This window comes from Argentina silus, assembly GCF_951799395.1.
Source record: "Argentina silus genome assembly, chromosome: 9".
Taxonomy (NCBI): Eukaryota; Metazoa; Chordata; class Actinopteri; order Argentiniformes; family Argentinidae; genus Argentina; species Argentina silus.
This window is the reverse complement of record NC_139663.1, coordinates 12838180-12852261: the sequence shown is the minus strand read 5'-3', so window position 1 is coordinate 12852261 and position 14082 is coordinate 12838180. Positions and strand designations below refer to the sequence as shown.

At 48.3% G+C, this 14082-nt stretch overlaps 1 protein-coding gene across 1 annotated transcript in view; it reads left to right on the top strand.

Moving 5' to 3' along the window:
- plppr2a (phospholipid phosphatase related 2a) overlaps positions 1-3940 on the top strand; it is a gene marked incomplete at its 3' end in the record, with an annotated part of 36375 nt that extends 32435 nt beyond the window's left edge. The window contains exons 3-7 of the mRNA XM_083677968.1: positions 116-236; positions 1312-1562; positions 1855-2031; positions 2487-2614; positions 3832-3940. Coding sequence (XP_083534094.1) covers positions 116-236; positions 1312-1562; positions 1855-2031; positions 2487-2614; positions 3832-3940 — 786 coding nt within the window. The remainder of the gene's footprint in view (positions 1-115; positions 237-1311; positions 1563-1854; positions 2032-2486; positions 2615-3831) is intronic.
- Positions 3941-14082: the final 10142 nt, after the last annotated feature.

Genomic DNA, 14082 nt, shown 5'->3' with positions numbered 1-14082 from the left:
GAACTACAGTATTACTGTACACGCCATTTTGTTTTGTGTTACTACTCTCCCAGTGTGAACTGATCCATTTGATGAATAGAAGAAAACATGTTCTTTTTTTTTTATATCTGTCCAGATCGTGGTCGGGGAGCTGATGGCGTTCTTCATGAAGGCTGATGGAATGCAGGAGAAGACCATCGTCACGGCAGACTGCTGCTACTTCAACCCTCTACTGAGACGCATCATCCGCTTCCTAGGTAACACCCAGTGAACCCCCCCCCTCACCCAGTGAACCCCCCCCCCACCCAGTGAACCCCCCCCACCCAGTGAGGAGAACAGTGTAGATCTCTGTAGGTTTGTAGTTCTGCAGTACAGAGAGAGACATTTATGGTGATGGTAGATAAAACTGTTCATATTCTGCTGAATCAGTTGAGGTGACGGCTTCTGCAGTTTCACACCTCAGCTGATAAGGTTGTGTCTGAGGAACCCTGTGAAGAAGGATATATATATTATATTATATATACTATATCATATCCTTTTTGTGACGTCTCGCCTTGCTCCTTAGTTCTTTGTTTTTTGTCATTCATTCATTGTTTCCTGTTTATTTTTGATTTACTCACTTTGTATCTCTTGTTTCAGATACGTCACTACCTGCCCCTGTGTGTTTACCGCCTGTGTGATGGTCTACCCCACCCTGTTTGGTCTCACCTGTCCCTCATCATCCTTCCCTCTCCAGTGTATTTAGTCTGTGTTCCCCTTTCTCTGTGCCAGTTCGTCTTTATACCTTTGTGTCATACATTCCAGCGATTTTCCTAGTGTTGAGTTTTCCTGGTTTTTGATCTACGCTAGTTTTTCAGATTTTTGCCTTTTGCCTTCTCCTTGATGGATTAATCTGCCAATCTACTGACTGACTTCCTGTGTACTGATCCTTTTTTGAAAGTAAAGACCATTCTTTTTTGATTGTGTCTCAGAGTCGTGCGTTTCAGTCCTTTGCCTGAGTACTCCAGCCCTTACTCTTTTATGTTGTTTCTACAGGAAGATATTTCAATGCTCTCTCTCTCTCTCTCTCTCTCTCTCTCTCTCTCTCTCTCTCTATATATATATATATATATATATATATATATATATCTTTCTGTATCTCTCTCTCTCTCTCCCCCCCCCTCTCTCTCTCTTTCTCTATCTATCTATCTATCTATCTATCTATCTATGGATATATCTCTCTCTCTCTTTCTGTATCTCTCTCTCTGTGTCTCCCTCTCTCTCTCTCTCTCTCTCTCTCTCTCTCTCTCTCTCTCACTCTCTCTCTCTCTGTCTCTCTATCTCCCCCCCCAGGGGTCTACTCCTTCGGCCTGTTCACCACCACCATCTTCGCCAACGCGGGCCAGGTGGTCACAGGAAACCAGACGCCCCACTTCCTGTCTGCCTGTCGGCCTAACTACACAGCCCTGGGGTGCCAGTCCACCATGCAGTACATCACAGAACGCCGCGCCTGCACGGGAAACCCACTCATCGTGGCGTCCGCACGCAAATCCTTCCCCTCCAAGGACGCAGCCCTCAGTGTCTACTCAGCTCTCTACACTGTGGTAAGATTGGATTTGAGCAATTTAATGATACTCACAGTGTATGGGGTTGAGGTTATGACCCTTACATATGTATATAGTAGTGTTGTTAATGTTGTCCCTCTCTGACTGTGTGTGTGTGTGTGTGTGTGTGTGTGTGTGTGTGTGTGTGTGTGTGTGTGTGTGTGTGTGTGTGTGTGCGCGCCTGCCTGTGTTTCTGTGTGTGTGCACGTTCCTGTGTACGTATGCGCGTTCCTGTGTGTGTGCGTGTGTGTGTGTGTGTGTGTGTGTGTGTGTGTGTGTGTGACTGTCTCAGATGTACGTGACGCTGGTGTTCAGGCCTAAGGGCACGCGGCTGACCAAGCCCACCATCAGCCTGACTCTGCTCTGTCTGGCCATGCTGGTGGGGGTGGTCCGGGTGGCAGAGTACCGTAACCACTGGGCTGACGTCCTGGCCGGGTTCTTCACCGGGGGAGCCATCGCTGTGTTTCTGGTGAGGAGGAGATGGAGGGGAGGGGAGGGGAGGGGAGGGAGGGAGGAGAGGAGAGGGGATGGAGGGGAGGATGCAGGGTGGTGAGGGTGAGGATGGAGGGCGGGGAGGGCAGGATGGTGGGAGGAGTGGTTGATGGGGAGGAGAGGGTGAGAGGGTGAGGGAGGGAGGGGAGGAGAGGGTGGAGAGGGAGTGGAGCATGGAGGAGGATGACAGAGATGGATGGAAGGTGTAATGAAGTGAGGATGGTGAGAGGGAAGGAGGGGAGGATGAAAGGAGGGTAAGTACATTTAAGCTGCTAATCCTTTTAGCTACAGCCCATCACCTTGGTTACAGCAGGACAAACTGTTGTCACTGTTATAAATTTTTTTTCTGTTCATGTATTATTTATGCAATTTGTTTATTTCCTTCTCTCTCTCTCTCCCTCTCTCTCTCTCTCTCCCTCTCTCTCTCTCCAGGTTAACTGTGTGATCAACAACTTCCAGCACACGCGGCCACCTCCCCCTCCTCTGCGGCCCCAGCGCCCTGAGTCCGTGCTGGGCATGCCTATGGTGGCACTCCCCTGTGTGGAGAGTCCACTCAAAAAGTTAAGTGGCACTCAGGTAAGGGGCGGGGGTGGATGGGAGGCAGGGCTGCACACACAGGGGGGGCAGACACACGTCCCCCATCCCTTCTCTGTCGTCCCCCCTCGATCCCATCAGGGGAGGCCGGTGGAGGTAGAAATCGGAGGACGGGCTCATTGTAATGCATGGAATGGAATGAGGGACGGTATTGGTATGGTACCATTCCTGATTCCATTCCATGCATTACAATGAGCTCATCCTCCGATTTCTACCTCCACCAGCCTCCCCTGCTAAGATGAATTCTCCCATGTTGCGCATGCACCAGCCCCACCAACACCCCCCAAACCCTGGCACCCCCCCCCCCCCACACCCCCAACCAACACACCCTAGTTATACTGTGCCTTACTGAAGAACAGCTCCTTGATACAGTCTATACAGTTATCAAATGTGCAATGTTCCAGTCAGTAAATAGATGCCACATCCACAGTTGAAAATGTTTGGGGGGAAAATTGTCTCTTCCTCACTTTTAGGGCCGGTTTCCCCCGGACACATATTTAGCCTGGAAAATCTCCATTGAACATTTTTCAAGTCTAGGATTAAGTTAAATCCATGTCTGGAGAAATGTTTTTTTAACGTTTGACAACAATCCTCCCTATTGGTGGTTTGAAGGAGCGTTTAGCTCTGTGAAGTGACTCAGCATGTCAGGTGACCAAGCCCAAGGAAGTTGTCGCTTCTAGTGGAACAGTAGGGGACAGTTAGCGTCTGGTCTTCTCTGTCACCTTCACTAACCCTCACCCGACTCTCCCTCTCCTCCTCTGTCTCCCTCTCCTTCTCCTCCTCTGTCTTCCCTGTCTCCCACCTCTTCCTTCTCTTCCTCCTGCTCTTTTCTCCTTCTCCCTCACTTGTTCTCTGTCACCAGCATCCTGCACTCTCCTCCTGCCCACCCTACCACTCCTATGCTCACCCATTCTGAAAAACCTTTTGGATCTTTTTGTCTTATCTCTCACCCGCACTCTTTCTTTCTTTCTTTCTTTCTTTCTTCCTTTCTTTCTTTTTCTGTTTTCATTCTCTTTTACTCCTCATCTCTCTTTCTTTCTCTGAGTCTCTTTTACCCTTTTCTCTTCTCTCTCTCTTTCACTTTCTCTCCCCCTTTTCTACCTCTCTCCTCCTCTCTCTCTCTCTCTCTCTCTCTCTCTCTCTCTCTCTCTCTCTCTTTCTCACTCCTCTCTTTCCCCTGCAGACTCCGCGGGGATCTCCTTTCACCGAGATCACATGACCATCAGCCTTATCGGTTCCCCGCCACACCCGATGTCCTCATTCCGTCTCGCTCCATTTCCAGCGAAGTCTAGACCAGCCCGAACACTCCGAACCCTCCGAACACTTGCACACCTGCGCCGCCCACCCAGGGGGGCGCTACTCCACCCTGTACCGCTCCTACTCTACGCAGGTCTAGACGGGGACACACACACACACACACACACACACACACACACACACACACACACACACACACACACACACACACACACATACACACACACACACACATACATACATACATACTCATACACAAGCACATGCAGTACACATACACACACACACACACACACACACACACACTCTTCCATACCCAGATCCCCCCCCCCTACCCTCGCCCAAGTCCAAACCCCAGGGGAACCGAGAGGTGAGCTCCATAGAGGCTCCCTAAAAAGACTAACAGCTTTCCAGCTGAACATTCAGTACGGTGTCAGGTATGCCTCTTTGTTGTTCTTGTTTACGGAGGCGCCTCTTTCTTTTTTAGTTGCAGACTTTTTTTGTATAGACTCCATTGTGCAAAAGTACGAAGCTCGCTGATATCACAATGTGTCATCTCCGATGTTTCTTACAAGCGAGAAAAAACCTGTCAAAACCCATTGAACTGCATCCATCTTCTTTTGTTTACAACTGTCTGTTGGGGAATTATTCATCCCAGGCAATGCAGCCACTCATCCTGAAGTGTGTTTCTGTGTGCGTTTCAGAATCCAAACAGACACGCTCACCGCTTGATGAACTCTCTCTCTCTCTCTCTCTCTCTCTCTCGCTCGCTTGATGAACTCTGTTTCTCCAGGTCACACTGACTCCTCAGGAGTAATTTGGGACCAAACAAATTCACTGGTAAACAAACATGCTCCTCAGTCTCATCCCTCTCAGCAACACTGATACTCTATCTGTACTTTCCAAATACAGCATGGACACAGCAGAGCACACAACCACACACACACACACACACACACACAACAGACACAGACAGACAGACAGACAGACAGACAGGCACGCACACACATACCAGAATCCTGATAGACACACACACATACACACGCGAGTGTGCATGCACCAGAATCTTGATAGGTACACACACACACACACACACACACACACACACACACACACACACACACACACACACACACACACACACACACATACACAACAGACACAGACAGACAGACAGACACGCACGTACGCACGCACACACACACACACCAGAACCATGATAGACACACACACATAACCTGAATCACACACACACACACACAACATCACAGGTGTGTGAGGAGCTGTCTGGCAGACCTCTCCTCAGCTCTGCATGGATTTACCCTGATCAAAGGACTGGATCATATCGCTCTGGAGAGGAACAACATTCAAACAAACAGGATAAAAGTGCAGACAGCGTTTTCTTTTCTTTTTCAGCGGTTGCAGCCGTACCAAGTCGACATGAGACAGATACAGATTTGATAAGATGAAATGAGAGATGAAACAACATCGGAGACACAAATGTGAGCTTTGTACAATATGTTGCACGTAGGGGCAATCATTTCTTTTTTGCATTTAAACATTTCGAGACAGGGAACCTTTGTTACTGAAAGCTTTGTCATTGTGATGTTGCCAAAAGACTCCCACACATCACTCTGGCCCGGAACGGCATGAATCACCTCAAATGGAATGGAATGGAATGGAAGACAGCGTTGGAAACATACTGTAGAACACACCAAGATGATTTTTCTTTCTCTGTGTTCCAGAGGAGTATTTATTTACCATGGCCTATTTATGTACTTATGTGATTCGTTTCTAAGGAGATTATTAATTGATTTATTTAACTGATGTGTATATATATATGCTGTATATATACTGTACGGTGTGGTTGCCATGGTGCTACTGCCCTACGCGTGGCGTAACAGTTTTGCTGACTTTGATTTGCACAGTAGCTCCACCCACATTTCACCCTCCTTTCTCCACACCTCCACCTCCACCTCCACCTCCACCTCCACGGCAGTCTTACTACACCTTCTGTTTGTTTGTTTCTCTTCTCTGTGTTGTATCTTGACTATACCGTCACTGTGCTATGTAATGTTTCTCTCTGCTGGACTACACACACACACACACACGCACGCACACACACACACACACACACACACACACACACACACACAATGTGTGAAGATCATACTAACACATTCACACACACGCTAATACACACACTTTTGAACATGCATCCAGATGCTGCACACACACACACACACACACACACACACACACACACACACACACACACACACACACACACACACACAGTTTCTTCCCTCTCCTACCCCCTCTTTTCCACTTTCTTACACTGAGACCTGTTTGTATGGTTTCGTAAATAGTTCTTTTTTGTATTGAAAATGTGATTTTTACACAGACACCCCACTGCACTCCCCACGTGTTAGGGAGAAATGGGAACATTGGTTGCATAATCTGAATTACTATAATACACTATGTGAAGGTGCTGACCCAATAATTCACCCCTGGATGGTTGGACCTGTCACCTGTCATTGGATCTCATCCAGGGGAGGCTGGTGGAGGTAGAGATCAGGGGATGGGCTCAATGTAATGCATGGATTTAAATGAGGAATTCCTCATTCCATTCCATGCATTACAAGAAGCCCCTGATCTTCTGATCTCAGAACTGGCAGCCAATTGGCATCATCTGTACTAGGACCCAGGTTGGAGTGAACTGAAAAAAGGCCCTTACGTGTAGTTCATAAATTCAGAGCTTATTTTGAGTTTCAGGTCCAGTATTCACATGCCCTGATGGGTGAGTTTCTCCGGTAATATTTCACCTGTATACAACATAGTAAATGAAGAAATGGTATTACTGGTGGTGGTATTACTGGATAGAGCGTGGAGTGGAACCAGGGGAGGCAGAAATCAGAAGACGGGCTCGTTGTAATACATGGAACGGAATAAGGAATGGTGTCATACCATTCCCGATTCCGTTCCATGCATTACAATAACCCCATCCTCCGATTTCTACCTCCACCAGCTACAGGAGAGAGGAGTGTCACCTACAGTAGGGCCCAGATTTACTACAGTAAGCCTTTGTCAATACCTACTTACATAAACAGCAGGTGCAATCTTTGGTGCAAAAGCCTAGTAAATCTGCTCCCCAGTGTCCACAGTAGCTTTGTAGTACACAGGGGAGGCTGGTGGAGGTAGAAATCGGAGGACGGGCTCATTGTACTGCAATGCATGGAATAGAACGGGGAATAGTATCATTCCTCATTCCGTTCCATGCATTGCAATGAGCCCGTCCTCTGATTTCTACCTTCACCAACCTCCCCTGCTGTGTACTTGTAGTAGGCTGCTACTCCATTCCTACTAGGCTATGCTCCACTCCGTGGTTTCCGGGTACTGTACTGTACTGTATGTCACCATGGTCCTGAGGGGTTCTGTTGGGTCGGTGCCAACACTGCTCGCTACACAACCCTAAACTCAGATAAACACCACACAGATGGCAGGGTTGTCTCTGGGTTTAGGAATTCTATTTCCCGGTGTGTGCGTAGGACAACAGGGATGCAGTTTTGATTTGGTTTCTTGTTTTATTCATTCATCAGCCAAACCATTTCTAACAAAAGGATGAAATGAAAAAAAAGAAGAAAGACACAGAAGCAATGCAGTGACATGTGAATAATAACCCTAATCCTAACCCTAAGAACAATAAGCACCATTTAGTTTTTTTTCAAGGTGTTCTGGGGTTCGACAATTCACATTTAATTTGATCTTGTTCCAGAGTATCCTCTCTCTGTTTTGTAAAGACTTGTCTGATGAGAACAATAAATGGATATTGCAGTAAAGAGGGCTGGCGTGTTCACTCTTCCCTTTTATGGGTTCACGACACCTCTGGTTTTACTGGCTGTATTGATCTCAACCTTTTGACCAATCACCGATGGAGATGGTTTATCAGGCGAGGACAGGAAGTGGATCGTAGCCAAAAAGAAGGTCATTATATGATAACCCTTTTATTGGCTTTGTGCGTGTGTGCGCGTGTGCGTGTGTGCATGTGTGCGTGTGTGCATGTGTGTGCATGTGTGTGTGTGTGTGTGTGTGTGTGTGTGTGCGTGTACATGTGTTGGTGTGTGCATGTGTGTGTACGTGCGTGTGCGTGCGTGTGTGAGTGTGCGTGCACATGTGTGTGTGTTGGTGCGCGCATGTGTGTGTACGTGCGCGTGTGTGCGTGCGTGCATGTGTGAGTGTATATAACCACTTGGGGGAGATATAACTGTCCTCTTCCTATGTTCTCTAGTGGGCAGGTTGACAGGCATGAGATGAGCCTCATTCAGATGGACATGTACTGCCCTCATATGGTTTAGGGGAGTAAATGGGCGATTCAAATAATGTTACCTTATAATATACTCTCTGCAAGACCATAGCCCCGAACTGAAACCTACTCAACCATTTTACCTTTCTAAATGTGCCTAGTACAAATAATAAAAGCATATTTTACCTCCAATTCAGGTGAGAAAATGGTAAGAAGACTACTTGTCAAATCCACTGACAAGTATGAGGAGAAGATTTAATTCAGGTACTGATGGGGGACTGGAATAGGACTGACTGATTCTAAGGGAGAAATCAGAGGACAGATGTTTGATACCATTCCTCATTCCATTCCATGCATTACAATGAGCCAGCCCTCCGATTTCTACCACCACCAGCCTCCCATGAAAACAGTGTACACTGTACCTATATAATCCAATGATCATGCAGTGGCAGTGTCCAACCATAAGATGGCGCCCTTGATCATACTGTATATTCCTGGTAGTGTTACCCTTCAGTGCCCCTGTGGATGATTCTGTTACAGTCACACCAACTCACATTATTTCAAATGTCACAAATTCCTGTTTCCTGTGGCAAAGATAAACTATTTGGATAATCTGTGTTCTACAGTACAATGATGAGAGTAATTGCAATGACACACTGGGGAATTATTCACACTGACGATTACAGAGTTGTCATTAGAGGTGCAATCTGTAATTGAAACAACAACAAAGCGGGTTCCCAACCACTTTTTGGGTAAACAGCTGAGGGGTGGGGCTGGAGAAATGTTACCACCCTAAATTTCATAGACGGCGCTATTGATGACAAGAACTGACCATCCATGGGATGACAATTCTAGTTTTAACCATGTTTTGAAGCTATAGAGTGTTTCTAATTGCATTGTTTACAAACAATGTAGTAAAACAAGCTTATATTTTGGGTTCAGATGGGTATATGGCAGGAGCTAAGCTCATGAGGAATTTACAGTATAAGTTATATTCTTCAAGAATCATTGGCTGTATATATAATTAATTTAAAAGTCCAAAAATATTTGCCCCTTTAATATTTCACCAGCTGACATCTGAATATGATCTTAGTATGCTGTAGTTGCCTTCACCTTTAAGTGGTCTGTATGCACTTGCAGACACACACTGCATCTGAATGTATCGACAGTAATTGAATATTTGATCAAAGAAACCCTTGACTGACACTAATTGCAGTCAGTTCAATAACAAGACTCATCAGACGCAAAAGAGATACACCTGCAATTTCAAAACCTCTGCTTGACTGAATATGAACTACCAACCATCACACACACGCACACACACACACACACACACACACACACACACACACACACACACACACACACACACACACACACTCAGAGATCCAACAACATTAGCACAGCTTCTGTCGACTGCTGTTCCTCTCAGCTTCCCAGGCCAACAGCATCTGTATTTCAACCTCCCCACAAGACGTGTGGAAGTGTGCTTTTCGGCGCCCTCCATTAGAGGGTAACGTGTGCGTCTCCCCTCCCCTGCGCCTCCCCTCCCCTGTCTGTCCAGGTGCAGACAGTGATTTCAGGAAGCGTCTCCCCGTCAGAGAGGAAGTGATGCGCAATCAGCTGAGGCGCTCCTTTGAGGAAGTCTCACGTGTCATCATCATCATTAACTAGAGGTGGTGGAGGAGGAGGAGGAGGAGGAGGAGAAGGAGGAGGAGGGGCAGGCAGCATGAGTCATGATGGGGGGGAGGTGAGAGAGAAGAAGAAAGAGAGTGAGTTAGAAAAAGAGAGTGGGAGAGAGAGAGAGAGAAGAGATAGATAGAGAGAGAGAGAGAGAGAGAAGAGAGAGAGAAGAGAGAGAGAGATGCTGTATAACACATTTCATCTCCACAGAGAAGACAGTGACAGACAGCTCACTGCAGATGATAGATGGCTGATGGAGGTGATGGAGGTGTAGAATGAGTTATGGGACTGTTGTTCTTCAGTGCTCTCTCTCTCTCTCTCTCTCTCTCATACGCTCTCTTTCTCTCTCTTCCTCTCTCTTTCTCTCTCTTTCTCTCTCTCTTTCTGTCACGCCCTCCACTTCCACCTAGCCTGTGCCAGTCTCTCCCTCTCCCCTGTCTGTCTCTGTCTGTCTGGGTGTGTTTGTGTGTGGGCGTGGGCGTGGCCCCAGGCTCCAGCAATCAGTCTCGTCATCTTCTCCACCCGTTCTGCCGACACACCTGCGGTTCATCACCTCATCTACTCCCAGTATTTAAACCCCGGCTTCCCATCCACTCATCGCCAGATCGTTTGTTGTCCTTACGTGTCAGGCTGGCTCTCGGCCGCTTAGTAGCAATTGTCTCTCAGAAGTTTCCTGTGTCCAGCCTTTTGTCTAACCGCCCTCCCTCTCTGCTTTAGTGCCACTGTCTGGTTTCTGCCTGCCCTCCTGCCTACCCTGCCTGTCTACCTGCCCTGCCTGTCTACCTGTCCTGTCTACCTGTCCTGCCTGCCCTCTGCTTACCCTGCCACCCAGCCCTGCTTATCATTTGACCCTGCCTTCCCCTTCCCCCCTGTTCCTTTATCAAAAACCGGTTCCTTCATATACATGTCCGGACTTTAGCTCTGACTGTAACACTTTCTCTCTCTCTCTATCTTTTTTCTCTTGTTCTCACTCTTTCAGACTACTCACACACACACACACACACACACACACACATACACACACACACACACATATACCTGCCAGATGTCAACTCAATATTGATTTTGTTAAATAATAATTGCTCAGGCATAACACGACACACACTCATACAATGAAATTACCTTTAAGCATGAGTTATTGATTCAGGTGTTAAGTGCAGAGTGTGAAACAGATTGAAATTGTTACAACGACAGCAACGCTCACAATGCAGACAAGAGCATAATGTAGACACACTTCAGAACGTCTCCAGAAACATGACAAGCAATTACAGTTACCCCTACGAAGACATGAAAATGTAATCAGACCGCCGTTTAAACTCATCTCCAGTGAAGGCGTTAGGCTACATGCAATTAGTGCGCTTGGCTGGAGCACCCATGCTTATAGGAAGGAACAAAGACAAAGACTAAGACTGTTTAATGGCCATGGAATCAATTCTCATCAATTGTTGGAATGTGGTAATTTTTGCACCCCCCCCCCCCAAGCTCAGGTGGTGATGTTTTGTTTGGATACATGACAGTGCGATGTCTGCGGATAATACTTCTATTAACTGTTGATGCTCTTAGACGGCGAGCTACCCTTTACACTGCAGTAATACTTCAGCACGCGTACACACTCCTCTACACCTCCTACCCCTCCCTTTCTCTCTCTCCCTCTCCCTCTCTCTCTCTCTCTCGCTCTCGCTCTCGCTCTCTCTCGCTATCTCTCTCTGTCTCTGGCTCTCTTTCTATCTCTGTCTCTCTATCTCTCTTTCTCTCTCCCCTCCCCCTCCCCCTCCCCCTCCCTCTCTCAAGCACATAAGCACAAGGTACACAATGCCCCCCTCTCACTCCCGCATCATCTTTCCCGGAAATTGCATTTCCAGCACAGCCAGGGCCCCATTATAAAGAGGCAGCAACATGCTGTAACCTTTTTAAAAAGCCATTAGTGATGCACCTGCCCCTCCCCCCTTCCCAGCACCCATCCCTCCCCCCATCCCCTCCTCCTCCACCCCATCACCCCCCCCTTTCCCTTCCCAGTACCCATCCCTAGCCTTCCCTCCCTCCTCCTCCTCCACCTCTCCTCTTCCACCCCCCTCAACCCTCCCTACCTCCCCCCTCCCTTCCCAGTACCCATCCCCAGCACCCCCCACTCCCCTCAGCCCTCCCTCTCTGCCCCCCCCTCCCCTCTTCCCTCCCAGCCCCCCTCCCCTCTTCCCTCCCTGCCTCCCTGCCCCCCCCCCCTTTCCTTACAGCAGATGTAATGTTATTAGCCTGTTCCTACACCCATTATCCTGCTCTCACCAGCTGCACAGGGAGCAGAGGGCCGGGGGAGCAGACAGAGCAGAGGGCAGCGGGTGCACTGATAAAGAGGTTTTTGGTGGAAAAGGAGGATAGAGAGAGAAAGAAAGAGAGAGAGAGAGAGCGAATGGGTGGGGTGGGAGAGAGAGAGGGTGAATTAGAAGGAGGGGGGGTTGGTAGAAGGAGTGAGAGAGAGAGAGAGAGAGAGGGAAATGGAGAGGAAGAGAGTGAGAGAAATAGAGCAGGAGAGAGAGAGAGGGAAAGCTCCCTGGCAATCAATAAAGGTAAACAATTAACTGTCAATCTCTCCATCCCCCCCTCTCCTCTCCTCTCCTCTCCTCGCTATCTAAACACAAACAGCCACTGTAACATCAGACACCACACAAAGGCTCCTGGAAGCAGGCGTATTCACACACACACACACACACACACACACACACACACACACACACACACACACACACACTCACACACACACAGCAGCTCAATACAGCAGCAGCAGCAGCAGCGTCAGTGAGGATGGCTATTGTTGTGCACAGTCATGTACTGTAGTAGTGAACCACCACAGCCACTATACAGCTGCTGGCCAATTACAACAGAGAGAGAGGGAGGGGGAAGGGAGAGGGGGGGAGAGGGGGGAGGGAGAGAGGGAGAGAGAGATTGAGATGGAGAGAGAGAGAAAGACAGAGAGAGAGAGAGATGGAAAGAGATGGAGAGAGAGAATGCAGGGCAGGGCAGTAAAGAGGGGGATGGAGAGAGGGGGAGAGGGAGAGAGAGAGGGGGTGGGACGGAGAGAGAGAGGGAGATAGAGAGAGAGAGAGAAGGCAGGGCAGGGCAGTAAAGAGGGGGATGGAGAGAGGGGGGAGAGGGAGAGAGAGAGGGGGTGGGACGGAGGGAGAGAGGGAGATAGATGGAGAGAGAGAGAGAGAAGGCAGGGCAGGGCAGTAAAGAGGGGGATGGAGAGTCGTAGAAAGTGGAGAGGAAGGATGTTGAGCGAACCCAGGCACACAGACGGACAGAGACAAAATCCAATTGGCTGGTTCCAGGAAGTACGGATATGAGACAATGAAACTGAGACTAAGAGGAGGAGGAGGGAGGGGGGGGGGAGAAGAAGAGGAAGAGGAGGAGGAGGAGGAGGAGGAGGAGGAGGAGGGGAAGAGGGTTTGGTGTAGTAATGCTACTCCTAAACCCATCCGGTGCTAAGCCCTTAGAGCTTGAGCTACAGTGACTTTGCAGTCCCACAGCCCAACAGGACATAACATAGCACTCACTGTCAATGTGATGGAAACCTACAGTCACACAGCACACAGAGGGGACGGAAGAAAACCAGTCGCCCCAGAAACTCTACATCGGTGAGTGTTTACTTTAGATATAGATAGTATTATCATATTGCTGTATCACAGTGTCTTCAGCGTGACTAAGAATACATTGACCCAAACAGTAGGCCGACAGCACGGATGGATGACAACAAGATGGATGACAATCACAGATGGATGACAATAAGGAACAGGGGTGTGTGATTTCTGTTTAGATCATCATCACCACTTACATTTCCCATGAGGCCTTTGAGTCACTGCTAGCCAGGGAGGTTCTGTACCTTCCCCGACTCCTCCATCTCTCCATCTTTCCCCAGTGCTGACACCTAACCCCACAACAGATGACGCCTTCCTGATCAATACCATGACATCATCAGCGTTGGACATCATCAGTGCCTGTGGATGAGAGGTTGACCTCAGGGACAGAGCTGTCCCCCCTTGTCTGCCTGTTGTAAATCTGACTGATGGCAGCTCCAGGACCTCTCTCACACACACGCACGCACACGCACACACACACACACACACACACACAAATACACACACATGTACGCACACACACATATATGGACACACGCACGCACGCACGCACGCGCACACA